This window comes from Gambusia affinis, linkage group LG05 (assembly GCF_019740435.1).
Source record: "Gambusia affinis linkage group LG05, SWU_Gaff_1.0, whole genome shotgun sequence".
NCBI lineage: Eukaryota > Metazoa > Chordata > Actinopteri > Cyprinodontiformes > Poeciliidae > Gambusia > Gambusia affinis.
This window is the reverse complement of record NC_057872.1, coordinates 31,235,205-31,262,040: the sequence shown is the minus strand read 5'-3', so window position 1 is coordinate 31,262,040 and position 26,836 is coordinate 31,235,205. Positions and strand designations below refer to the sequence as shown.

Genomic DNA, 26,836 nt, shown 5'->3' with positions numbered 1-26,836 from the left:
CAATCAGAGCTCTGCTCAGCCTGTCACCCCGCCCCCTCAGTCGTGGCCAAGGAGCCACCTGGCCCTCACCTGAGCGGCCAGGTGAGGAGGAGGAGGGATGAAGACGTCCTGTTGGCTCGGTGACTCAGCAGGTGTTCGGGTTTATAAGCAGCAGATCTGTGGTGAAGCACACAGAGACGATGGCCGGGCTGCTCTGTACGGTGTGGATCCTGCTCTGCAGCGCCGCCCTGCTGGACGGGAGGGCTTCAGGTAAGTACTCCTGTCTGGTTCTGATGATTCGGTTCATCAGGTTGGTCTGTTTGCAAAGAAAGAAATCAGTTGAATGGTCGTGTTTGAGATAAATTACAGTTTTTTAATCTATAAAAATGAGTTGAATTTCCATCATTTTTTTTTATCTGGTCAGCAGCAACATATTTATCCTCACTCCAGTTTTCATCCAAACATTTCAGAGAGAAACCGGCTTCCTCAGCTTCTGGTTGGCTGGAATATTGACTGTCATTGTATGAAGCTACATCCGAGCCTTAAAGTTTGTTCAAATCAACAAGAAAAAGAAACTGAAAAAATAAAACTGCAAATCTGAAAAGTAGTTTTGAAATTTTTTTCAGTTTAACATCCTTTTTTTTCCACTTTTAAATCTTTATTTTAATTTTTTTTTTATGTTTCAGTTTCACATCTTTTTTTGTTTTATTTTTTTTTCCTTTTGACCAAACTTCATGGCCCTAATTTAGCTCCGTACCAATGAGCTTGTTTGGAGCAAAACGGTGTTTTCAGCCGAAGGTTCTGGTTTATCTGCTCGGGTTCAGTAAGATGAGTGGATCCAGCATGTCGGTGCTTTTCGCTGTCAGAGTACCAGCTGGAGGCGCTGAGCCCATGTGAGATACTCCGGAGCGTTGCCGTGGGAACCAAACAGGAAGCGGTTCCTCACTGTTTGGAGGACGGCAGCTTCAGGTATCGGCAGCGCAACGTCTTCATCTCTCAACGCTTCTCTGGGTGAAATATATGAGATGACATTTTAAAAAAGTCTAAAGTTAACAGATTTAATGTTCACCCATATTTCCACCATGTTTCTCATTCATTTATAAATGTCACCTAATTTTAAATGATTAAATATTGAGTTAGCAAACTAGATATGTAGCTTCAAGCTAAATGTTTAGCTTGTACGTTCAATAGTTAGCTTCCTGACAAAATAGCATAGAGTAAAAATTTCCACTTTCAAACTAAATATTTAGTTCAATATTTTTGTGTTGAACTAAATATTTACCTCTTACCTAGACATTTAGCTTGCTAACTCAACATTTAGCTCTTGCCTAAATGTTTAGCTATCAAGTTAAATTATACATTTCTGCACTCAACATTTAGCTTGGTCATTAATGTTTAATCAGGTAAATATTTAGCTTCCTACCTTCATATTTACATATTCAGTATATTTCAAGCTTAAAAAATTAGTTTGGAGCTAAGTATTTAGCTAGCTAACTGAATATTGAGTTAGAAATCGTCACGTCCATAAATTAAATAACACGGTGAAAATTAGACTGAAAATGAACCTTTTTTTCTCTTATTCCAGGCTAAATGACCCAAATTGTTGCTGGTAAATTTACAGGCGTCACCAAGCAGAACCTCTGCATATTTAAAGAACAGATTTGAGTTTTTATTCTGCTGAGATATTTAATGACTTTCATCCAGTTTCTGTTTGGTTTTTACGGTCTGAGCTTTCCTCCCTCCAGGTCTGTGCAGTGCGGTGGGCGGAGTCAGGAGTGTTGGTGTGTTGACTCCGAAGGTCAGGAGGTCACCGGGACTCGAACCAACAACTCCATTCCTCACTGTGAGCAAAAACCCACAAAATGACAATTATAATGTTTGTTGTTGCATTTTTATTCACTTCAGGAAACTGGAAAGTCGTGGTTAAAGAGGCAGAATGAATCTGAGCTTCGGTTGAAATGTTTAAACATAAACGCAGACAGAGTCTAAATGAAATGAAGCATCGACTCAACAGCTGATCGAAGCCTTTAAAAGGTTCAAGTCTGTTTAAGGTATCAACGGTTGCGAGTTCGATCCCAGACAGGCCCCCCAAGTATCAAAACAATAATAATCCGTAAACAAACAACTGGCTTCAGTTTTGTGAATTTCATAAAAAGCGTCATAAGACTGAGCAGGTTTGGTTTTGTTACTATGGCAACAGGACAGTAGCTAAATCTGAGAAAGCGCTGCTCCCTTCCTCAGACCTGATGACTCGATGCTTAGCCGTTTAGTTTGACTTTCTGGAGGAAGATTCTGAAGCTGTCCGGTTCCAGGTCCGACCCCCTGCCAGCTGCAGTCGCTGCTGAAGTGCGCCCCCTCTGGTCTGTTTGAGCCGGTGCAGTGCGACTCCAGGGGGCGCTGTTGGTGCGTGGACCGGGACGGCGCGGAGCTGTACGGCACCAGACAGGCTGGCAGGCCGCGCCGCTGTGAGTATCCACAACAGAACCCTTCATCCTGCTGCGGCCCGCGCCCTGACTCACTGTGACCTTTGACCTTTAGGTCCCAGCAGCTGTGAGGTGAGGTCCAGGCGCCTGCTTCACTCCTCGGCTGCCTCGCCTCCTCAGTGCGCCGCAGACGGCAGCTTCCTGCCTGTTCAGTGTAAATTCATCAACACCACCGACAGAACGGAGCTGGACCTGCTGCTGGCCTTCAGCAGGTAACGGCTCACCCGGAGGACGTCCTCACACCTCACACCTGGAGGACGCCCTCACCTCAACTTTCCACTTAACTTTGTATTTCGGTTCATCTGATGACGTATTTTTTAAGTATTAAATGGTAACGGATCATTTGATCAGTTAGTCGACTTTTTATCAAATACATTTTTACTCTTTTCTTGGATGATACTTTTTCCTTTTGCTAGAGTGAAAGCTTGTTGCAGTGCTGCTGTTAGAGCCGTTTCCGGTTCTCTGCCTACCTGTCCGTCTTCACCTGAGTGTCTGCAGAGTTCGATCTTCTGCTTTTTGCTCCAGCTCTCCAGAAGCTTTCGACACCTTCAGGAATTTCAGGAAGTTTTTCCCGCTCGTCTCCTCGTACTGCTTCTGCTCAGACGGCCGCGGCAGGGAGCTGCAGGGGACAGGTGAGCCGACCTGGGTTCTGGTTCTGGTTCTGGTCCTAGACACTTTGACCGGATTCCTGTCCACTTTCCAGGTGGAGTCAGCAGAACTGGACCCGGGTTCAACCATGTAGCTCAGGGGGCCCCAAACTCGGTCCTGGAGGGCCGGCCTTGGTTTAACGCACCTGAATCAGACGATGGCTCGTTAGAAGGCCTAAGAAGAACATTGACCTGCTGAAAAGGTTGTTGGTGCCACCAGGGAGAGAATAAAACGTGTTGGATGCAATCGGCCCTCCAGGACCGAGATTGGTGACCCCTCATGTAGCTCCTTCCATTTTCAATATTTGGTCAGCAAGCTAAGTATTGAGCGTGAAGCTCAGCCTGAACTCTGGACAGTGACGCTGTTTCCCCAGGAGTTTCTGTTCGTCTCAGCGGGTCTGAGGGGTTCAGACGGCTGGAACCAACCGGGACCCGGTTTGATGATTCAGCAGGTTTCAGGAAACCAGATTGTTTCCGGGCTTCGCTGACGGCAGCAGGACGTTTCTCCAGGTTGACCAAAAGTTTAACGATGCAGGTGTGACTTCCTGTCCAGGTGTGGAGCTGCTCATGTCTGAGGTGTACGACTCGGCGTTCTCCGGGCTCCGCTCGCCTCACTCTTTCGCTCAGACCAACATCTACAGAGTCCTGCAGAGGAGAATGCTGGGAGTTCGTCTCGCCCTCACCGGACACTTCAGATGTAAACAGACTTCAAAATATCCTCATGAACTTTGTGCTGGACTTAAAGACTGGATCCAGTTTTAAATGTGAACTGGTCTGAACCAGCTGGTTCTAACCCATTTAGATCAATTTGACTGGTTTGAACAGTTTGTAAAACAGTTTCAACCAGTTTGTTACTGGCTTTGAACTGTTTCAACCAGTTTGAGCCAATTAGAACCAGTTTGACCCAGTTCCAGCAGGTCTCAGGTCTGTCCTGCGTCCCACCAGGTCCGACTCCCTGTGAGGAGGAGCGCCGGGCGGCCCTGGACTCGTCCAGCGTCTTCGTCCCGTCCTGTGAAGCTGGCGGCCGGTTCAGTGCGAAGCAGTGCCAGCAGGGGGCGCTGTGCTGGTGCGTGGACCCCACTGGGAGGCAGCTTACTGGGCCGCGGCGGCCCGGAGACGACCTGGTCTGTGGTGAGAATGAGCTGCGTCGGTTTGGTCGGCTGCTGCTCTCGGTCCAAACGCAGAACTGATTCTCCTCTAACTCCGCCTCCAGGTTCTGGTCCAGCCGACTGCCCCGCCCGGCGCCGTCTGGCTCTGTCCAGGCTGTTCTCGGGTCCGGTCCGTCCCCCTCGGGCGTCTTCTGGTTCAGCAGCTTCCTGTGTGTCCCTCCTGCGTCCTCTCCGGGTTCTGGGGTATTCGGACCCGACCTCCTTCCTGCCCCGGCTGGTCGAAGTTCTGCAGGGTCTCTTCCCCTCGGTGGGCGGAGCTCTGGAGGCGCTGACCCGCTCCCCAGCCCAGCGCCTCCAGGAGAACCTGTTTGGAGGAAAGTTCCTGCAGAATGTGGCGGCCTTTAACTACACCGGCGTGCTGGGACCTCGAGGAGCCGTGGGTTTGGACCAGCTGTCCGCTCAGAGCCTGCAGGAGAACCGGGACCTGGTCCGGTCCGTGAGCCGGGCCCTGGAAGATCCCGCCTTCCTGTCCGCCCTGAGGCAAACACTGATGGGTCTCAGTGGCGCCCCCTCTGGGTCACTGCAGCAGGTCTGACATCAGAACCTGTTAAAACCCAAAGACACCAAAGAGTTCTGACCACAATGAGTCCAATACATCAGCTCTGACCCAAAGCGTGCTGATCACTGGTTGCCATGGCGATTCCCTCCTTTCCTCAACAGTAAACGCCAGGCGGAGCGATATGTTGGGCAGTTGGGTCAGAACCTCAGAACCTTAAACTGAGCAGACTTCAGGAGTAACTATCCGTCCCGTTTCAGGTCCTGGCTGGAGTTCTGAGGTCCTGCTCTGAGGAAGAGGATGACTCTTCGTCCCTCTTCGTCCCGCGCTGCTCGCCCAGCGGAGGCTACCAGCCGGTCCAGTGTCGGGACGCAGAGTGCTGGTGCGTCGACCCGCAGGGTCGGGAGGCGCCGGGGTCCCGGACCGCCGGCCGGCCGCCGCGCTGTCCGACCAGCTGCGAGACGGCGAGAGCCGCGGCCATGAAGGTGAAATCCAACATGGCCGCCGGAGCCGAGATCCACATTCCGGCGTGTTCAGAGGACGGAGACTTCCTGCCGCTTCAGTGCGTCGGAGATCGTTGCTTCTGCGTGGATGCCGAGGGGAGGAAGATGGCTGCAGGGCCAACAGGGGGCGCTGTCACATGTCAGACATGTTTATTTACCATGAAGGAACTTTAATTCATTCATTTCTTCAGTGAATCAGTGAAGATGAATGAATGAATCTGTTGTTTCAGGTCCAGAGAATAAAACGCTGAAGCTTCAGGCGTCTGCAGGTGAGACTTTTAACCTGGAAATACCTCACTTCCTGTCTGAACACACCTCACTTCCTGTAGTTTCTGCTCCATCAGAATGTTGGTGACCTCTCCTTCACCTTTGACCTTCCAGGTCTCTGCTCCAAGGCTCTCGCTGAGGTCACAGCGTTCAGACAGGAAGTGGACAGCCTCGTCTCCCTCTCTAACTCCACCCACTTCCCTGTGGGATACGGCTTTCTATTGGCCAAAGGTCTGAGTCTGAGCCAATCAGAGGAGGAGCTGCGGCTCAGCCAATCAGAGGAGCTGAAGGTGTCGGAGAGGTTGCTGAGTGGCTCCAGATCTGCGCTGCGATTGGCTGCTTCCTCCTGTGAGTCGCAGAGAAAATTCACCCTGAAATATTCCATGAATCCACAGATTAAACTGCAGAAACTTTGAGTTCCTTTGGAGAAAAATGTTCTGGTTTAATTCAGTTTGTCAAAAAAACAAGATAAAGAAAAGAAAAGTTCCACAATGTGTTATAGGAAAAACCCCAAAATAAAGTATAAAATAAAAACTGAAGGAATAACTTATCACTAACACAATAAACACACAACGGAAGTGAATATGAATTAGTGACATCACTGATGACATCATCGGCTCTTCCTCAGCTCTTCTGATGCTGCTTCCTCCTCATCGTCGCTCCTACCAGCTCTTCACTCCACAGTGTGACGCCGCCGGAAACTGGAGGCTCACGCAGTGTTACCACAGCACAGGTCACACACACGCACACACACATCCAGAGGTCACACACACACACATCCAGAGGTCACACACACACACACACACACACACACACACACACATCCAGAGGTCACACACACACACATCCAGAGGTCACACACACACACATCCAGAGGTCACACACACACACACACACACACACACACACACATCCAGAGGTCACACACACACACACACACATCCAGAGGTCACACACACACACACACACATCCAGAGGTCAGATCTGGGAATCAGAGTCGTTAACGTGTGTGTGTGTGTGTGTGTGTGTGTGTGTGTCTCTGTATGTGTGTGTGTGTGTGTGTGTGTGTGTGTTCAGGTCAGTGCTGGTGTGTGGATGAAGAAGGAGAGTTCATCCCCAGGTCTCTGCGCCGGTCGCTCCGTCTGCCACGCTGTAAGAAAGTATCGGATCGGTTCGTCTTCCTGTCGGTTCTTCCTGGTTAAAACTTTTTCCTGCTGAAGGTCGAAGTCGCTGCCAGAGAGCGGAGGCTCACTCTCTGCTCGCTGATTGGATGAAAGCCTCTGACATCACCACCGCCTCGCTGTACCACCCACAGTGTGAGCAGGTAACAACACACACACACACACACACAGAGCTCACTGTGGGTCAGTGTTGGCCAACCTGTGGTCCAGGGGCCATTTGCTGTCCTTCAAATAAATATTAGAGCTTTTAAAAAAAAAAGACTTCAAAAATTAAAGTGTGAAAAAATAAATGCATTTAAATATTAAACTCTGCAAAATCAAAAGTTATGTTTTGAGTTACAATGTGTAGTTGGACCCACATTCATACGTTTCTATTATTGCTTTTCTTCACATTTTATATTTTCTAATAATTTTCTAAAGATTGTTTTATTTTATTTTTTCAAATGTGATTTTTTTAAAAATGTGAATCATGTTTTTTTAAATGATTGTTTTTATATTCTTTTAAGTGTTTTTATTTTTATTTTCAAATACTTTTCTAATTATCTTTTACATTTTATTTTTTTGAATAAACTATATATGTATGTTATTTGATAATTTTTTCACATTTTACTAGTTCCAATTGTTTTGTTACATTTTATTTAAGTTTTTAAAATCGGACCACATTTCTCTCTGTCTGCCTGAACATCAGCAGTGGAAGCGTCTTGAAAATATTTTGAAGAACAAATGATTGATTAAATAAAGACAAATTTCTGAAATCCAGAAAATCGTAGTGCAGAAACAAACTGACCTGAAGATGAACCGCTGTCCGATCTCTGGAATCAAAAGCTGAACTGTATTTGGATTTTTCTCCAAACTGTAATATAATCTGCATTTCTGTATTTGCTGCCTTGCATCGTTTTGTTCGTCTCTCCTGTTTTAATAAAGGTTGAATTGTTTTCCTGTTTTCAGGATGGCCGTTTCTCTGTGCTGCAGACAGGGGGCGCTGCAGGCTGGTGTGTGAACCCGCTGACAGGAGAGACGCTCCAGATGGCGTCCCGGAGCGCCGCCGGAGAGCTGACCTGTAAACACACACACACACACACACAGGCGCAGTGTGCTGCCTGCGGTGCGTTCAGGGTGGCTCTGTAAACTCGGTGCTGCCTTCAGGTCCCAGCTGGTGTGAGCTGCAGCGGTTCCGCTGTCGTCCCGACGGCTCCTTCGACCCACTGCAGTGTGATGTCACTTCCTGTTGGTGTGTTTCCGAGGACGGACAGGAAGTGGCCGGGACCCGATCGCCGCGACAAACGGGACGCGCGCCATCATGTGACCGTGAGTCTGAGCCCAGCCCGCCCCCTGCTGGATGAAGATGGAACTGCAGCTGCGGCTCCTGATTGGTCCAAATGTTGCTCTTTGTGTGCAGGTCCTCTTTGTCCCGCCCCCAACATTACCCATGGAGCACTGCTGTGCCGTTCAGCAGCTGATGGCCGGCAGAGCTGTGACCTCGTCTGTCACCATGGTTACCAGAACTCACTTCCTGTTAGCAGCTTCCTGTGTGGCGTTGAGAGTCGCCAATGGGAAGAAGAAAACAGACCTTTAAGTGGAGCCTGTCAGAGTGAGTCAGTCAGTGAATCAGTTAGTGAATCAGTCAGTGAATCAGTCAGTTAGTGAATCAGTCAGTGAATCAGTCAGTTAGTGAATCAGTCAGTCAGTGAATCAGTCAGTGAATCAGTCAGTGAATCAGTCAGTTAGTGAATCAGTCAGTGAATCAGTCAGTTAGTGAATCAGTCAGTCAGTGAATCAGTCAGTGAATCAGTCAGTGAATCAGTCAGTTAGTGAATCAGTCAGTCAGTGAATCAGTCAGTCAGTGAATCAGTCAGTTAGTGAATCAGTCAGTCAGTGAATCAGTCAGTCAGTGAATCAGTCAGTTAGTGAATCAGTCAGTCAGTGAATCAGTCAGTCAGTGAATCAGTCAGTTAGTGAATCAGTCAGTGAATCAGTCAGTTAGTGAATCAGTCAGTCAGTGAATCAGTCAGTCAGTGAATCAGTCAGTCAGTGAATCAGTCAGTTAGTGAATCAGTCAGTGAATCAGTCAGTGAATCAGTCAGTTAGTGAATCAGTCAGTCAGTGAATCAGTCAGTCAGTGAATCAGTCAGTTAGTGAATCAGTCAGTGAATCAGTCAGTGAATCAGTCAGTCAGTGAATCAGTCAGTTAGTGAATCAGTCAGTCAGTGAATCAGTCAGTCAGTGAATCAGTCAGTTAGTGAATCAGTCAGTCAGTGAATCAGTCAGTTAGTGAATCAGTCAGTCAGTGAATCAGTCAGTTAGTGAATCAGTCAGTGAATCAGTCAGTTAGTGAATCAGTCAGTGAATCAGTCAGTGAATCAGTCAGTTAGTGAATCAGTCAGTGAATCAGTCAGTGAATCAGTCAGTGAATCAGTCAGTTAGTGAATCAGTCAGTGAATCAGTCAGTGAATCAGTCAGTTAGTGAATCAGTCAGTCAGTGAATCAGTCAGTCAGTGAATCAGTCAGTTAGTGAATCAGTCAGTCAGTGAATCAGTCAGTGAATCAGTTAGTGAATCAGTCAGTGAATCAGTCAGTTAGTGAATCAGTCAGTCAGTGAATCAGTCAGTCAGTGAATCAGTCAGTTAGTGAATCAGTCAGTTAGTGAATCAGTCAGTGAATCAGTTAGTGAATCAGTCAGTTAGTGAATCAGTCAGTGAATCAGTTAGTGAATCAGTTAGTGAATCAGTCAGTTAGTGAATCAGTCAGTCAGTGAATCAGTCAGTTAGTGAATCAGTCAGTGAATCAGTCAGTTAGTGAAAGTAAATTTTAAATTTACTGAATAATCTGGTGTAATTTGATTTAATCTGAAATCTGTGTGTGTTTGTCTCTCTCTCTCTCTCTCTCTCTCTCTCTCTGTGTGTGTGTGTGTGTGTGTGTGTGTGTGTGTGTGTGTGTGTGTGTGTCTCAGTCTCCCAGCCCTTCCAGTCTTTCTCTTCCTCTCAGTTCTGGTCGCTCTCCGTCTCTTGCTCTCAGGTCAGCAGTTTGTCGTCTCTGCTGTTCAGCCTCCTGGCCAGCAGGGGGCTCTGCTCCACTCAGGTGAGCTGGACCTTGTGCAGTTGGGTGGCCCGGTTGGTTCTGACCTGGTTCTGACCCAGCTCGTTTACTGTCTCAGCTGCCGTCGGGCCGGCCCGTGGCGCTGTGCGGCGCCTCGGCGGTGGGTCTGCGGTGCGACGCCGGCGACTCGGTGAGGCTCACGCTGAGCTGGACCGCTGACCTCTCCGACCTCACGACCTCTGACCTCCCTCACCTCCATCTCATGGGCGAGTATTCCCTAAACAGAGACTAAAATTTCAGCTTCTATGTCGCTAAGCTCTGCGTCAGATCTGAGCAGATATCAGTGGAAACTTTCTAGATTTTTAAATAAAACTTCAAATGTCGTCTCAGTTTTTTGGTTGACAGATTCAGTTCAGAAACAGAAACTCACCATAAATGCACACAGATTAAAATCCAAACTCATCGCAGTTATAATACGTAAACTTTAGAAGAGCAAAACTTCAATCTTCTGCTAAAATAGAAAAACCTTCCATTGAATAATAAATTGGGTTAAAGTCGCATGTGAACCATTTTGTTCACATGATGAGTATTAAAAATGGTGACATGAGTTGTGTTCACGTCGCTCCGTTTTTGTTTTTTACAGATGCCCTGGATTACAGATGTCAAATCTTTTTCCTAGAAATGTTGCTTCTGTTCAGCAGATCTGTTTTCATAATTCCAAAGTGTTGAATGTTTTTTGAAGACAGCTGCAGTGTGTCATGTGAAATGGATTTATTGATGTATTGATTAACTGATCCTGTTTTGATTTTTTCCATCAGCAATATTCCTAAATGAATCCAGACTTCTGGAAGGAGTTCAGGGAATTCTGGGTGATCTCCGCTCCATGCTGACCTCTGACCCCAAGCTGGTTTCGGTGGCGTCGCCAGCCTTTGGCTGTTCCCATGGTTACCGGCTGTCCAGCGACGGCGCAGGCTGCGGTGAGCGAGGCGGTTTGTCCCTGCGGGCCTCCGTCCGTCCGGCCGCAGGCTCACGGCTCCATTGTTTCGTTTCCAGTCGTTTGTCCCGCCGGCAGCTTCTACCAGCAGGGGGCGTGTCTGCTCTGCCCTCAGGGAACCTATCAGGAGCTAGAAGGGCGGGGCTTCTGCACCAGGTGTCCCAGAGGCTCCTCCCCTTCAGGCGCTTCAGCAGCCAATCAGTGTGAGTCTCTGAAGGAAAAATTAAAAACTCGCTTCCTGTTTTATTGACGCTGCGGTGTTGCTCACCTGTTCTCAGGTGAGTCACTAACTTCTTTCCTCGCCTGTCTGCCTCTCAGGTGAGACGGACTGCGAGAGGCGGGGCCTGCGCTGTTCGCGGCGAGGCGACTTCCTGCCGGCTCAGCCCGACTTCCTGTCTGGGGGCTGGAGGTGTGTCAGCAGCGAGGGGGCGGAGCTTGAGTGGACGAGCAGAGAAGAGCGTCTGACGGATGAGGAGTGCTCAGGTGAGGCGGGCCGGCAGCCAATCAGAGCGCTGCGCTCAGAGGTTCTGACCCGATTTCTGTCATTCAGTTCTCAGCCGGTTCCAGGCAGTTCCCGGGTCGGACCTGATGGTCGGGACTGGAGACACGGACGTACTGAGGACCATGACCTCTGACCTCTCTGCATGTCTCCATGGTAACCATAAACGTACTTTGCCTCTCAGCTTTTTCTCGTGATTTTCTGGTTTGGTTCTGGTTTGGTTCTGGTTTGGTTCTGGTTTGGTTCTGAACGTCCTGTTCGTCTCAGCATGTGCAGCGGAGCCGTCCTGCCACCATGTGGCGCTGTTCGACAGGCGGACCCGCTGTGACCTGTACAGCTCTCTGAACGCTGTCTGCAGCGCCTCCCAGCAGGTAAGCAGGCTTCGGGTCAAAGGTCAGCCCTTCAGAGCCCGGATGTTGCTCCAGCTGTGTTTGTGTCTGCAGGCCAGCGGGTTTCTGGGTAATCCTCGGGCCGAGCGGTTCCACCAGCTGCGCTGCTCTCTGAGCGTGAGGGGCGGAGCTTCAGATCTGCTCGTCCTCAGGAAGAACGGTGAGCAGCTAACAGTTACCATGACAACCAGAACCACTAAATATTTAGCATAGAAACTAAATATTTAGGAGCTTTATCAACAACTTGGCTCCAAACTAAATATTTAGTTGGCAAACTGAATATTCACATCTGAGCTAAACAGTTAGTTTGCTATTTAACTATTTAGTTTCTAGCTAAAAAGTTAGCCTCACGTTAGCTTGGCGAACATAGATTTTGAAACTGACATTAATTAATTAATAAATTATTAATTAATAAATGATTGAATAACAGTAAAACTATTTTTTGTTTTCAGGCTGATTAATAAAAATGATTAAGTTGTGACTATCTTTCCAAACGGCCTCCATTGGTTGGCCAGGTGTGAGTGTACCTGGGCGTGTCCTCTGTTCCAGGGGCGGAGCTTCAGCAGCAGAGTTTTGTGAGGATGAGGATGAGGAAGGCGGTCTCAGGTGTGTTCAGGACTCAGGTGTTCTCCTCCAGCAACACGTCTCTGTCCGACGCGCGCCGGTTCTGCCAGGACGGCTGCAGCCGCGACGCCTGCTGCCACGGGTTCATCCTCAACCAGAACGTCCTGGATGGAGGTGGGTTGCCATGGAGACCCAGCCTCACCTGGGCCTTTCTGGATGCTGACCTGCTGTGTGACCCATGAAGGCTCCCTGCTGTGTGGCTGGCTGAGAGCGCCGTCGGTTCTGATGTGTGAGGACGAGGACTGGGACGTGATTGGCCAGGGACCGGCCAATAGGATCTGTGGGGCGGGGCTTAGCTACAGCGAGCAGCAGCGCAGCTTCGAGTTCGACTTTGGCGGAGAAAAATTCACCATCAGTAAGAAAGCGATGCGGCTCGGTTTACCGGCCCGGTCCAAACCCAGACTGAATGCTCTGGTTCTGTTCAGCTGACGACGCGCTGCCCAGCGACAGCAGGAACAGGAAGGACTACCAGGCCGCCATCATCAGCTTCCAGGCCGTCTACCTGAACACAGGTACGCCTCACTCCTGGACTGACCCGTTTGCTCTGGTTCTGCTCGGCTCACCAGGTTCTGTTGTCTCAGCTGCAGCCGCGGGTGGTTCTGGATCGGCGTCCTGCGGTGCAGCAGAGGTTCTGGCTCCTCTGAACGGTTTGATCCGCTCTGATGATGACGATGAGTTTCCTGATGAATGTTGTGATGAAGACGCTGGTTCTGTCCGCAGCGTCCGTCCAGCTGAGGTTCCAGTCTCTGTCCAGCGCCGACGTCCTGGTGGACCCGCAGAGGAAGCAGCCCGTTCTGTCCTTCTGGCTCAGCAAAAACAACTACAGCTCCCAGAATGCCCTGCTCTGGTGCCTCACACGTATGCAGCTTTCTGTTTGGACAGGCGTGTGGTTTCCCTCCTCTGTGGGAACTGATTTCAGGTTTCACTTCGACTGCAGGATGTTTGATTTTGAATCTTAACAGCTCTGTGAAAGCTTAGCCCCGCCCCCAAACAAGCCCCAAAAAATTTCAAAGTGGGCGGGGTTAGCGGAGGGTGGGGCTGTTGCCAAATCAGCAACTTTCAAAAACGCAATCATCAACAAATTAGCATAGTTTTTGTGTTATTAGACTTTCAGTGAGCTGGTTTTATCACTGTAACCAATGGTAAAATACAACTGCAGTACCACCAGTCAACTCTAAGAGGGCAGCACTGAGACGGTTTTAGGCAAAATATTCCAGAATTAAACAAATTTTCACAAAAAGGTTAACATTTACACCGAAGCATAAAGATAGCACCATAAATAGTTTACAGTTTTTCTGTATGAATATTAGGGCTTTAGCTACTCTTGAATGACGATGTAGAAAAAGGACAGAGTGAGCCCTCTGGCTGTGTAGATGCTCTGTGAAATGAAACGGGTGAGTTGGAGAGATTTCCTGAACTAATTATCTCCAGCTGCAGAGGTTTGTTTCCTTCGTGTCTGAGCTACGTGAAGTAGAGAGCGTTTCAACCTCCCTGCCATCCAGCAACATGTAGCGTTAGCTTGAAGCATGATTCAGGTCCGTGTGGTTTGACAGATTTTAAGAGTTTTACACAGAAATGTCTTAATTGCACAGAAACATAAAGATAAAACCACTAAGATAACCTTAATCATTAAACGAGCAGATTACTGAGCAGCTCCGTCTTTAGGTCAGGCAGGCGCAGTGCGCTGCCCCGCCAGCGGGAGGCAGCGCGCCGTAGCCGTGATGGTTTTGTGTTTCAGGTTGTGATGAAGAGGAGCGGTGTTCTGTCGCCGACCTCAGAGACGCTGAGTCGGACCGTTTCTTCCGCTGCTCTTTGTATCCGGACACCAGAGTCTGTGGTGGCTACGACCAGCCGATAAAACGCTCCTGTCGCCCCCTGCTGGACAGAGCGACCAACAACACTTTCAGCAAAAAGGGTAAGGATGAGGCTCTGGGATCCGAGTCTGATTGAAGGACACAGTCACAGTTCTGGTTCTGTTTTAGTGGATCTGAGCGGACCGGTCCAGAGTTTTTATGAGCGAGTTCCCTTCCAGAAGATGGTCTCATACTCTGTGAGGAACCGGGTCACGCTGGGACAGAACCAGCTGCTGCCTGAGGGGTAAGACCAGAACCAGAACTCCAACGGGTCGGGACAGTCTGACCTCAGCACATTCGGGACAACATGGTGGACATGAGGAGACAACCTGAGACAAATTCAGACATAAAGAGACACAGCAAAACACATTCACACGATCTGAGACCAAGTGAGACAGTCATGGTCCACAAAGACAGAATACAGAACAACACACAAAATAAAGTAAAATGTTAGAAAGACTCTTACAATCAGACTGGAGCTGAAACGACACATAAACCTGAATATCTGGAATGTTCTGACATGTTACTAAATGTCTCACTGCACATCTGGACCTGCTTCCTTCAGCTTCTGCATGCTAGCTTTTTAAATTTACACCACAAAGGAGATGTGTAGAGAGAAGTACAATAAGCTTTGAACAGATAATAAGGAATCAGGAAACGAACCCAGAGAAACACGTTGCAAGCAGCACAGACTCTTTCTGACCAGCATACATCAGATGTTCTGCTGCAAAGCTATCAGAACCTGTTGTCTTATCTTCACACAAGTACGCTACAGCCTGTTGGACTTCATTAGGGGTTATTATAGCCGCATCACTCTTAGCAATGTTTCTCATTCCACAATGAGACACAAAGGGGACAAATGAAACCCAGAGACAGACAGTGTCAGAACCAGAATGTCTGTCAGTTTCTGCCTCCAAACCTTCATCCATGTTTTCATCTCGAGCCGTTTGTGTTTCCAGGTTCAGGGAGTGCGAGCGCCGCTGCGACGAGGACCCCTGCTGCCGTGGTTTCGGGTTTGTCCGTGAGACCAAATCAAGAGGTAAATCAGCGTCAGGTCGGGACCAAGCACTTCAATCTTGTTTTACTTTAAACTGAGCAGCGGCGTGTCGACCGATCAGTTTGACCAAACCGTGACAACATGAAGGTCAAAATTAGGAGATGAGCAGAATCAGGCCTTCCTCTGATGATGATGGTGAAGATGATGGTGATGATGATGATGGTGATGATGAAGATGATGAAGGTGATGATGATGGTGATGATGATGGTGAAGATGATGGTGATGATGATGATGATGATGGTGATGATGAAGATGATGAAGGTGATGATGGTGATGATGATGGTGAAGATGATGGTGATGATGATGATGATGATGGTGAAGATGATGGTGATGATGATGATGGTGATGATGAAGATGATGAAGGTGATGATGATGGTGATGATGATGGTGAAGATGATGGTGATGATGATGATGGTGATGATGAAGATGATGAAGGTGATGATGATGGTAATGATGATGATGATGGTAATGATGATGATGATGGTGATGATGGTGATGATGATGATGGTGGTGATGATGATGGTGAAGATGATGGTGATGATGATGATGGTGGTGATGATGGTGATGATGATGGTGATGATGATGGTGGTGATGATGATGATGGTGAAGATGATGGTGATGATGATGATGGTGATGATGGTGATGATGGTGATGGTGATGATGATGTTGATGATGATGATGATGATGATGATGATGGTGAAGATGATGGTGATGATGATGGTGGTGATGATGATGATGATGATGGTGAAGATGATGGTGATGATGGTGATGATGGTGATGGTGATGATGGTGAAGATGATGATGATGATGATGATGGTGAAGATGATGGTGATGATGATGATGGTGATGATGATGGTGATGAAGGTGATGATGATGGTGATGATGATGGTGATGATGATGGTGGTGATGATGATGATGGTGATGATGGTGAAGATGATGGTGATGATGATGATGGTGAAGATGATGGTGATGAAGGTGATGATGATGGTGATGATGATGATGAAGGTGATGATGATGGTGATGGTGATGATGGTGAAGATGATGGTGATGATGATGATGGTGAAGATGATGGTGATGAAGGTGATGATGATGGTGATGATGATGATGAAGGTGATGATGATGATGGTGATGATGATGATGATGGTGATGAAGGTGATGATGATGGTGATAATGATGATGAAGGTGATGATGATGATGGTGAAGATGATGGTGATGAAGGTGATGATGATGGTGATGATGATGATGAAGGTGATGATGATGGTGATGATGATGATGAAGGTAATGATGATGAAGGTGATGATGATGATGGTAATGATGATGATGATGGCGATGATGATGATGGTGGTGATGATGATGATGGTGATGATGGTGAAGATGATGGTGATGAAGGTGATGATGATGGTGATGATGATGATGAAGGTGATGATGATGATGGTGATAATGATGATGAAGGTGATGATGATGATGGTGATGGTGAAGATGATGGTGATGAAGGTGATGATGATGGTGATAATGATGATGAAGGTGATGATGATGATGGTGAAGATGATGGTGATGAAGGTGATGATGATGGTGGTGATGATGATGAAGGTGATGATGATGGTGATGATGATGATGAAGGTGATGATGATGGTGATGATGATGATGATGAAGGTGATGATGATGATGGTGATAATGATGAGGAAGGTGATGATGATGGTGATGATGATGATGGTGTGTGTTTCAGGCCTGCTCTGTCTGCCTCTAATCAGCCTGGGCGTTCTGACCTGCAGTGAAGACGGCGCCTCCACCTGGAGGACTCAGGACTGTTCACCTCCTGAAGCAGAGACGTCCCCGGAGCCGTTCGGCTGGTACCAGAAACCCGGTACCGAACCCGCATAGACACGCTAGCTCAGACATGTCCTGCAGGAGGACGAGGTCATGATGGGATGTTTGTGTTTTCAGTCAATCAGTGGACGTCTTCCCCAGCCCTGTGTCCTCCGTTCAGCCTGAGGAACCCAAGGAACAACGGTGAGATTCTACGTCCGGTACCACGGTCCGGCACCAAGGTCCGGCACCACGTACCACGGACCACGGTCCTGTACCACGGACCACGGTCCGGCACCACAGAAATATTCGCCATGTGATCCAATCCAACCTCATTTTTTACATTTTGGAGCCCAAAAATCCTTCAGAAATCCTGGAGAACCGTTAATCCAGATCGTCTCAATCACTGGTGGGCACTCCTAACTAAAAAGCTAGCTGCGCTAACACCAAAGGGCTAATGAACATTAGCTCTACTAATGCTAAATGCCTATGCCAGCTAATGTGCTAACTTCAACATGGTGGGTGTCACCATGATTAAATTTAGCAGTGTAGCGCTAAAGCTAGAGTTAAATAACATTTTAGCATAGCACCCCCTGTTAGCACTCCTTGGGCTGCCACTTTATCGTGGTGGAGGGGTTTGAGTGCCCCAATGATCCTGGGAGCTCTGCTGTCTGGGGCTCCATGCCCCTGGTAAGGTCACCCAAGGCAGACAGGTCCTAGGTGAGGGACCAGACAAAGTGCAGCCCGAAGACCCCAATGATGAACAGAAACTTTGGAATAGTCGGTGTCACCTGGACGCATGGCTCTGGTTCTGGAACCAGTCTCCTTGAGAGGGGCTGGACATACTTCCACTCTGGAGTTGCCCAAGGTGAGAGGCGTCGGGCAGGAGTGGGCATACTTGTTGCTCCCCATCTCGGCGCCTGTACGTTGGGGTTTACCCCGGTGAACGAGAGGATAGCCTCCCTCTGCCTACGGGCGGGGGGACGGGTCCTGACTGTCATTTGTGCTTACGGGCCGAACGACAGCTCAGGTTACCCACCCTTTTCGGATATGATATTCTGCCCACTGACCCACAATGTACCGAGTTGAGGTCAGCGGGCAGAATATTTCGAAGATACCCTCAATCCCACCAACATGCCTTCTATTTTGGAAGCTGAGCCTGGGGACTCTGGGTTGGGCTCTCCAATCTCTGGGGTCGAGGTCGCTGAGGTGGTCAAAAAGCTCCTCGGTGGCAGGGCCCCGGGGGTGGATGAGATCCGCCCAGAGTTCCTTAAGGCTCTGGATGTTGTAGGGTTGTGTTGGTTAACGCGACTCTGCAATATCGCATGGACATCGGGGGCAGTTCCCCTGGATTGGCAGACTGGGGTGGTGGTCCCCCTGTTCAAAAAGGGGGAACTTTTTGAACAGTTCCCCCGAATAGACCTTGCCTCCGTGGCAAGGTCTATTCGGGGGTTCTGGAGAGGAGGGTCCGTCGGATTGTCGAACCTCGGATTCAGGAAGAGCAGTGTGGTTCTGGTTCTGGTTCTGGTCGTGGAACACTGGACCAGCTCTACACCCTCAGCAGGTCCTGGAGGGTTCTGGGAGTTCGCCCAACCAGTCTACATGTGTTTTGTGGACTTGGAGAAGGCGTTCGACCGTGTCCCTCGGGGAGCCCTGTGGGGGGTTCTCCAGGAGTATGGGGTACCGGGCTCCTTGATACGGGCTGTCAGGTCCCTGTAGGACCGGTGTCAGAGTCTGGTCCACACTGCCGGCAGTAAGTCGGGCTCTTTTCCGGTGAGAGTTGGATTCCGGCAGGGCTGCCCTTTGTCACCGATTCTGTTCATTACTTTTATGGACAGAATCTCTGGACCAGCCAAGGGGTTGAGGGGATCCGTTTTGGTGGCCTTAGGATTGCATCTCTGCTTTTTGCGGATGATGTGGTCCTTTTGGCTTCATCAGGACATGATCTGCAGCTCTCACTGGAGCGGTTCGCAGCCGAGTGTGAAGCGGCGGGGATGGCGATCAGTGCCTCCAAATCCGAGGCCATGGTCTTGATCCGGAAAAGGGTAGAGTGCCTTCTCCGTGTCAGGGGGGGTGTCCTGCCCCAAGTGGAGGAGTCCAAGTATCTTGGGATCTTGTTCGCAAATGAGGGAAGAAGAGAGCGGGAGATCGACAGGCGGATTGGCGCAGCGTCTGCCGTCAGCGATGCAGTCTCTCGGCTGGCCTGGGAACGCCTTGGGATTCCTCCGGAGGAGCTGGTGGAAGTGGCTGGGGAGAGGGAAGTCTGGGCCTCCCTTCTGAAGCTGCTACCCCCGCAACCCGACCCCGGATAAGCGGAAGAAGATGGATGGATTGATGGATCGCATTGCATTTCTGTGTTAAGTCATCCAATGTTTCGGGCGTGCTGTGGTGGCATAGGGGACAGCGCAACCCACATTTGGAGGCCTTGAGTCCTCAACGCGGCCGTCGTGGGCTCCATTCCCATTTGCCGACATTTGCCGTATGTCTTCCCCCCCCTTTCCTGTCAGCCTGCTGTCATATAAGGGACACTAGAGCCACAAAAAAAAACCCTGGTGGGGAGAAAAAAAAAAGTCTTCCAATGTTTTGATTAGCGCTTTAGGGTTAGCACAGTTAACTTGAAGGTTAGCTGCGCTAATGCTAAAACACGTTGTCAACATGTTATTTGCTAGAAGCGAGCACTAAGGTGATCAATTCAGTCTTGTTGACTCCCACCATGTCTCAATAACAAAACGTGCTGCAACATAACATTTTCTGGCAGTTTACAGACTGTGTGAGAGGAGCAAACGTTTCGCTGCTGGTTTCAGTTTCATGGTAGTTTTGTTTTGCTAATTCTGATTCTGATTTAGCCTGACAGCCTGAATCTGTTTCAGTCTCCATGGACGACTGGCAGCTCCTCTCAGAGGCTTCGCTCCTGATTGACGCGTCTCTCTCTACGTATGATGTCATCCACGTGAGCCGTGACATCGACACTGACCGGGAAAGGACCAGGGACTGGTGTCTCCATGGTAACCGCAGGCGATATAAATCCTGTTGGGGTGCAAAGGTCGGAGGTGAAGTTAATGAAATCGTGTTTCCTGTCAGCCTGCCAGGAGGCGGAGTCTTGTGTCGCCGTGTCGCTCAGGGAGGCGGAGTCAGCGGTCCGCTGCATCCTGTACCCTGACACCACAACCTGCGGGCTAAGCTCCGCCCCAGACTCCCTTAGCCCCGCCTCCTCCTGCCGCCTGGTGGTGAAAGAACCCGCCCCCCAGGTCTACCTGAGGACAGGTGAGCTGATGAGCCAATCACAGAGCAGAATAGAGCGTGGGCGGCTCACTGACCCGAGCGTTTCCTTAGCGCGTTCGCCGCAGGCTGTGTCTGTCTCCGTTCCCGGTCATGGGACGCTGCAGGGCGTTGCCATGGAAACAGAGGTCGGCTCAGACAGGAAGACGGTGATCCAGTTCCTCGGAGTCCCGTACGCCCGTCCACCAATAGGAGCGCTCCGTTTCGAGGCAGCGCAGCCGGCCGATTGGACAGGAACCTGGGACGCCACCAAGCCCAGGTAGCCAATCAGAACCAGGACCTGTCTGGACCATCAGAACTTTGGGTCAGAACCGTCAGTGACCCTCCGATCCGTTTCACTCCCAGGCCCAGCTGCGTTCAGCCCGGCGACGCTGAAGACTCGGCTTCCAGTGAGGATTGTCTCTATCTGAACATCTTCACACCTGCTGCCCAGGTGAGTCCTGAACGTCCCACCGGGTCCGACCAGAACCAGGCCACTATAGAGAAACATGGATGATTTCCTGGAAATGTTCTTCTTCTACTCCACCAGAGAGGGCGCGTCCCGGTCCTCGTTTACTTCTTCAACCCTCCAACCAACCAGAACCAGAACCTGCTGGACGGCTCCGCCCTCGCTGCTCTGGGGAACATTGTCGTGGTAACGGCCAGCTACCGTACGGCAGCGCTGGGATTCCTGACTGCAGGTGAACAAACACACACACACACACACACACACACACACACACGCCTATACGGGTCGGCAGCCAAACACACACCTGTCTGATCCTGCCGTCTCCATGGTGACTACAGGTGGTCTCCATGGTAACTACGGCCTGTCGGACCAGGAGGCGGCGCTGCGCTGGGTCCACGCCCACATCTCCCTGGTGGGCGGGGACAGCGGGAGCGTGACGGTGGGGGCGGAGCGGCGCGGCGCCGACATCGGCAGCCTGACTCTGCTCTCCTCTTCGCCGCCGTTCCACAGGATGATCCTGATGGTGAGCAGCAGCATCACAGAGCGACGGCCTCCTGCCGTTCGCACATTTACTGCCCACAATAACAGCAATAATTTGGGTTTTTTAGGCTCCAGGAGAAAAACAATGGGTTCATTTTTAGAGGTCAAATTTTCACCTGGTTATTTATTTAGAAGGTTTTAAAACAAATATTCATAGAGGAAAGTATTTTCTCCAAACTAAACATTTAGTTTTCTTTCTAAATATTTAATTAGCAAGCTGAAGAGTTAGCTAAATCATTATTGGTTTGTAACTAAAGCTAAATATTTATGTCTAAATTAAATATTTAGTTTGAAACTGTGACATTAGTTGAATGAATAACATGTGAAAATATGACTTTGAAAAATGAACCCCATGGTTTTCTTCTACTTCTCAACAAACTGCTGATCTGTCGCTTTAATCTGTAGTGAAACCAGACGGCTGCTGAACTTCTGTTATCTGTTTGTCGTCCTGTAGGGCGGTTCTGTTTTCTCTCCATCTTTGGTCCAAACCGCTGCAGCCGGCAGACGTCAAGCCATGGATTTGGCTCGAGAGCTTGGCTGCGTGACCTCTGACCTCTCTGATGACGGCCCTATGGTGGCTTGCCTCAGATCGACTCCGGTTCACAAGCTGAACGCGGCTCAGACAAAGGTCAGAGTTCTGAGGTCCGGGCGGTTCTGCCGCTCTGGCTCCTCCATGTCTGACCCGTCTGTTTGTGGTGCAGCTGCTGGCGGTCAGCGGTCCGTTCCAGTCCTGGGCTCCGGTCCGCAGGTCCGAGTCCGAGTCCTTCCACAGAGTGGACCTGATGCTGGGAACATCAGAACACGACGGCCTGATCAGCAGGGCGCGCAGGATAAAGGTCAGAGGTCACTGCTGTTTTTATAGAGATGGTCTCATGACTCAGCGGCGGTATCATGACTTTGTCCTCAGGACTTCGAGGCTCTGCAGGGTCGAGCCGACGGGAAGACGGCGTTCTACGAGGCTCTGAGTCGTTCTCTGGGCGGAGCCTCGGGAAACGAGCTGCTTAAGGACGCGGCGGCCTGGTTCTACTCTCTGGACCACGAACCGTCAGCTGCTGGCTACAACCTGTTCTCCAGAGCGCTCAACAACGCCACCAGGTGACCATCAGGCCAAACAAAATACCAACAAGGTTTCACAGTGTCAGGTTAATAAAGGTCAGAGGTCAGTGTTGGGAGTATTCCACTAAAGTGCCTATAATTGAGCTAATTTTTAGCTTAGCATTTTGATAATTCTGTACTTGTTTAGCACATTTAATGTTTCTGTTCAGTAAACTTTGTTGAATAAAGTTCAACATGTGTGTTGAAGTTTAACATTCATCTTCATGCTCTTATTTTGAAGAGTTCACGCAGCTGTTCTGTTTCCTCTCATTTTGTGGGTTAGGGTTAGGGTTAAGGTTGACACATCGGCGTGGTTTAAATTAGCACTTTAGCATTAGCTTCCTGTGATTAATATATGGTGTAGCCTGTTAGCATTAGCAGAACATAGTGCTTCTGGGTTAGCGCAGCTTTTTAGTTAGCGGCGCCCGGTTCTGGTGAGAAGAGAGAACTGTTCCTGCAGAGGAAGCAGCTTCAGCCGGGCTGATCCGGATTCTGGGAGCTGATCCGGGTTCTGGGGGCTGATCCGGGTTCTGAGGGCAGAACCAGCCAGCTGGACTAATAACCATCAGTCTGTTTGTCTGGCTGCAGAGATCTGTTCATCATCTGTCCCACGGTGCAGATGGCTCGCCACTGGGCCGCCAGCGGCGCCAACGTCTTCCAGTACCACCAGCCCGCCTCCAGCGCCCAGGACCGGTAGGGAGTGTTCTGTTCTCCGATACGTATATTTAGTAAAGTCTTGACGCCACACAGAAGATGAAACATCTCCATCTTAGCAGGTTCTCCTTTATTCTTTCCGGCCCCGAACACAATACAGCACAAAGGTTCCTATCCACCTGGTACTACATGTTATGTTATGAGGGTTTATATAAGAACATGTAGAGATATAAACTTAAATCACACCAGAAAGATGCATCCTGTGGATTCACTCAGTATCTTATGTGCTAGAACTTTAACTTGTCATTACTGTTTATCTATTTTACACTAAAAGTGCACAAACTTAAAACTCTTTCCAGTCACAGTTCAGCCTTAGAACTACGATATGTAAATCTCAGAACATTAAAGTAATCTCTATAACATTTAACTTTAGCTACTAAGGGGTGGACTACCCAAGTCCTCTGTCTGAATGTGGGGATTTTCTGCCCCATGCAGGAAACTCAGTCAGTTCCTATGAACAAATAGAATCATCCAGATGGGCTTTGTGTCTCCTACTTCTCAGTGAAACTCGACTCTCAGGTGGTGGAGTCTGATGGCTCACCTCCTGCTGGTCTTCATCTGGATCAGGTGTGTGTGTAGAATCTTGAAGGTTTTCTTCAGGTAATGTCTCGTTTGGAACAGCAGACGTTTCAGGTGGAACATCAGATGTTTCAGTTGCTCCAGGAGTGTGTGAAAGGTGGTAGCTATTCCTTCTCATCATGCCTCTGGGTGTCTCAATGATGTAGGATCGAGGTGATCCTGCTCCAGACTGTTCCTCTGGTTTGCAGATCTGTCACCTTCTCAACATGTCACATGTAGGAGTGACATGTTGCGGCCCGGGGCCTCCGGTTGTAGTTTTGTCTTTGTTTCTGTCTATAGTTGTTTTCTGCAGTCCTCAGCTTTTCCATATCAATATTCTTTGGCGTTAGCTGCGACTGAGTAACAGGAACAGTTGTCCTTATCCTCCTTCCCATTAGAAGCTCAGTCGGACTGAATCCATTCGCTAATGGAGCAGAACGGTAGGCGATAAGAGCAAGATACGGATCCTCTGCCTTTTTAAGGAGAGTCTTGATAGTCCTGAAAGCTCTCAGCCTCCCCGTTGCTCTGAGGAAAATTTGGGCTGGTTGTTTCATGACTGAAACCCCATTCTTGTGCAAATCTTCTGAAGGAATCCGAAGCAAACTGTGTCCCATTATCAGAACGGAGACGCTCTGGTATGTCATGGCGTGCAAAGATGGACTTACAGTGTTCAATCACTCCCTTAGATGTTGTGGAAGTAAGTTTTGCAACTTCAAAACATCTGGAGAAATAATCCACAATCAATAAATATTGTTTGTCTTTAAAGTGGACAAGATCAGCTCCCACCATGACCCATGGTCTTTGTGGGAGTTCAGTGGGCAGTAGTGGCTCTTTGTGTTTGGTTCTCTCCCAGCAACAAGTGTCACAGGTCTCCAACAGCTTAATGAGCTCGCTGCTCAGACCTGAGTTTTTGGCCCTTTCTCTACGTTTAGTTATTTAGTTAAGTGACCCTCCTGCAGCATCGATAGAATTTCCTTTCTGAGAGAAGCTGGAATCATTATTCTGCTACCATAAAGATGTAGGCCATGTTGAACAGTAAGTTCACCTAGAAATGGCAGATAAGGCTGGAAATCTTTCTCAATAGAGTATTTATCTGGCCATCCTTCCACACAGAACATTTTCAGCTGTTTGAATATCCTGTCACTGTCCTGATGTCTTTGGATTTCCCTCAGTCGTGGTTCCGTCCAGGTAAACATGCAACGACTGAGTCAACATACAAGTTGACCTCCTCTTCTCTCAGTCCTCCTGACTCGTAGGGGATTGGAGCTCTGGACAAAACATCAGCTGTAGCAATATTTTTGCCAGCCACATGGGAAATACTGTAAGAAAATCTCATTAGTCTCATTCGCAGTTACTATATGTGAGGAGGAAGCTTGTTTAGACTCTTGGACCCCAACAGCGGGACAAACGGCTTATGATCGGTTTCAACCTCTTCCCAGTCAGAAACTCTGCCATCCTCTCTCAGGCCCATGTTGAAGCGAGAGCCTGTTTCTCAGTCTGAGCGTACCTCTGCTCCGTGTCGCTGAGAGACCGTGATGCAGGAGCCTCTGGCCTCCATCCTGCATCAGCATGTTTCTGGAGAAGAACTGCACCGAGTCCACAGGATGATGCATCTGCTGACACGTTTCTGTATATCTTCTGCCTCGTCCTCCATGGTGTATTTCAGCGTATTTACTTGGTTTTCATTCGCTTGCGTCTCCAAACCAGCCGCGATACGAAACCTCTCGAAACGCTTTATCCATTTCGTCCAGTCTTCAGATCTGAACGTGAACTTTTCTGGCGGGGCGACTTGAAACTGGTTCATGACGTTGTTCTTATTTTATTGGCGCCGTCAGTTCTCACTTGTTCTCTCTCTTCGGGTTAGTCGTCTATACTTGTGACATGTTCTGTTCTCCGATATGTATGTTTAATAAAGTCTTGAGGCCACACAGAAGATGAAACATCTCCATCTTAGCAGGTTCTCCTTTATTCTGCTCCGGCCCCGAACACAATACAGCACAAAGGTTCCTATCCACTGATGGCCTGATACTGCAGGGAGGACCGGGTCAGAACATCACAGCTGTTCTGTGTGCGGGTCGTGTAACCGGACCTTTTCCTGCTGCCTCTCCACAGAGCCCATGTTTCGGTTCCTCTGGACGTTCAGTTCCTGTTTGGGATTCCTCTCCAGCCAATGAGCTCCCAGCGTTTCACCTCGTCTGATCGGCGCCTCTCATTGGCTGTGATGACCTACGCCTCCAGCTTCATTCGGACCGGGTCAGGACCACGTCTGGATCGGTCTGCCAGCAGCTCACAGGCGCTCTGACTCTTCCTGGTTCTGTTTCAGGAACCCGAACCCATCCCGCGTGTGGGCGGAGTCAGTTCTGCCCCGCTGGCAGCCGGTCACCGCTGAGACCCCGCCCACCTACCTGGAGCTAAGCCCCGCCCTGCAGCGTCAGCAGGGCCTGAGGCAGAACGCCTGCTCCTTCTGGAAGGAACTGGGAACCAGACTGACCAGTAAGACAGGTCGGTTCTGCTGGAACGTCTGCAGGGTTTAGATCATTTCTCCTTCTGCTTTTAGCTTTCTGATCCTCTCTCCAGGTGACTTGGGGGCGGAGCCTGTCCAGACCCCAGAGCTGCCATTGGCTGCACCATCCAGCCAATCACAGACCAACAAGGATGCCTACAACTGATGACATCATCAACATGGAAACCCCCACACCACATTTCCCATAATTCACTTTGATTCATGAGTTTCTGCTGATCATTTTGTTCCCAATAATCAATAAAAGCATCTAAAACTGATTGCAGTTCAGTGAGCGATTTGTTTCCATAAACTCTGTTAAATTAAATCCTTTCCCTGGTTGGTATCCAGTCACTGAATATAAATCAAACATTTATTAATATTTTGATAATATGTTGGATCCGTGTGAACCGACTCTTCCTGATCGGGTCAGAAGAACATCAGAACCGGATCACTGGGCCAACAGCGACACCAAACCTACAACCTTCTGCCTCCTGTTTTTGGTTCTCATTCAAATCCAAACATTTTGCAGGATTTTATACTCAGAATGTTTTTCTATTCAGTCCGGTCGACCCGGTTCTACTGGAACCAGAACATCTGCTCCACCTGCAGCTGCTGTGGTTCTGAGTCAAACCAACCTGTTCCCCTCCTGGCCTGTGGGGGCGCTGCACCAACAACCACTGAAGGAAACCACACAAAAACCTCTGAAGACACTGAGA

The 26,836-nt window shown here is 49.1% G+C and overlaps 1 protein-coding gene across 2 annotated transcripts; it reads left to right on the top strand.

Annotated features, from left to right (window-relative positions):
• The first annotated feature begins 150 nt into the window (after positions 1-150).
• Positions 151-26,398, top strand: tg (thyroglobulin). 2 transcript variants are annotated; one of them, XM_044117426.1, is made up of 49 exons: positions 151-249; positions 846-948; positions 1,725-1,822; positions 2,292-2,444; positions 2,518-2,674; positions 2,988-3,094; positions 3,663-3,806; positions 4,055-4,240; positions 4,323-4,807; positions 5,035-5,416; positions 5,508-5,546; positions 5,659-5,892; positions 6,173-6,277; positions 6,622-6,696; positions 6,765-6,868; positions 7,674-7,785; positions 7,872-8,033; positions 8,125-8,316; positions 9,676-9,803; positions 9,880-10,027; positions 10,580-10,738; positions 10,815-10,958; positions 11,074-11,238; positions 11,306-11,410; positions 11,522-11,625; positions 11,698-11,803; positions 12,193-12,381; positions 12,452-12,622; positions 12,693-12,779; positions 12,849-12,914; positions 12,988-13,125; positions 14,006-14,182; positions 14,250-14,364; positions 15,080-15,159; positions 16,904-17,041; positions 17,122-17,187; positions 19,854-19,988; positions 20,065-20,247; positions 20,317-20,521; positions 20,608-20,695; positions 20,792-20,942; positions 21,049-21,233; positions 21,705-21,878; positions 21,952-22,086; positions 22,158-22,345; positions 22,934-23,038; positions 25,730-25,870; positions 25,941-26,119; positions 26,195-26,398. In XM_044117426.1, exons 1-49 carry the CDS (start codon positions 180-182, stop codon positions 26,284-26,286), a joined length of 7,155 nt encoding a protein of 2,384 aa, XP_043973361.1. In that variant the 5' UTR covers positions 151-179; the 3' UTR covers positions 26,287-26,398. The 2 variants fall into 2 exon arrangements, with proteins under 2 accessions (XP_043973361.1, XP_043973360.1); XM_044117425.1 differs by having other exon boundaries at positions 846-990.
• Positions 26,399-26,836: the final 438 nt, after the last annotated feature.

Coding starts and splice junctions, on each gene's coding strand:
- tg (XM_044117425.1), top strand. CDS start 180: ATGGCCGGGCTGCTCTGTACGGTGTGGATCCTGCTCTGCAGCGCCGCC. Junction 4,808..5,034: donor CCTCTGGGTCACTGCAGCAG/GTCTGACATCAG, acceptor GTCCCGTTTCAG/GTCCTGGCTGGAGTTCTGAG. Junction 14,183..14,249: donor CAACACTTTCAGCAAAAAGG/GTAAGGATGAGG, acceptor GTTCTGTTTTAG/TGGATCTGAGCGGACCGGTC.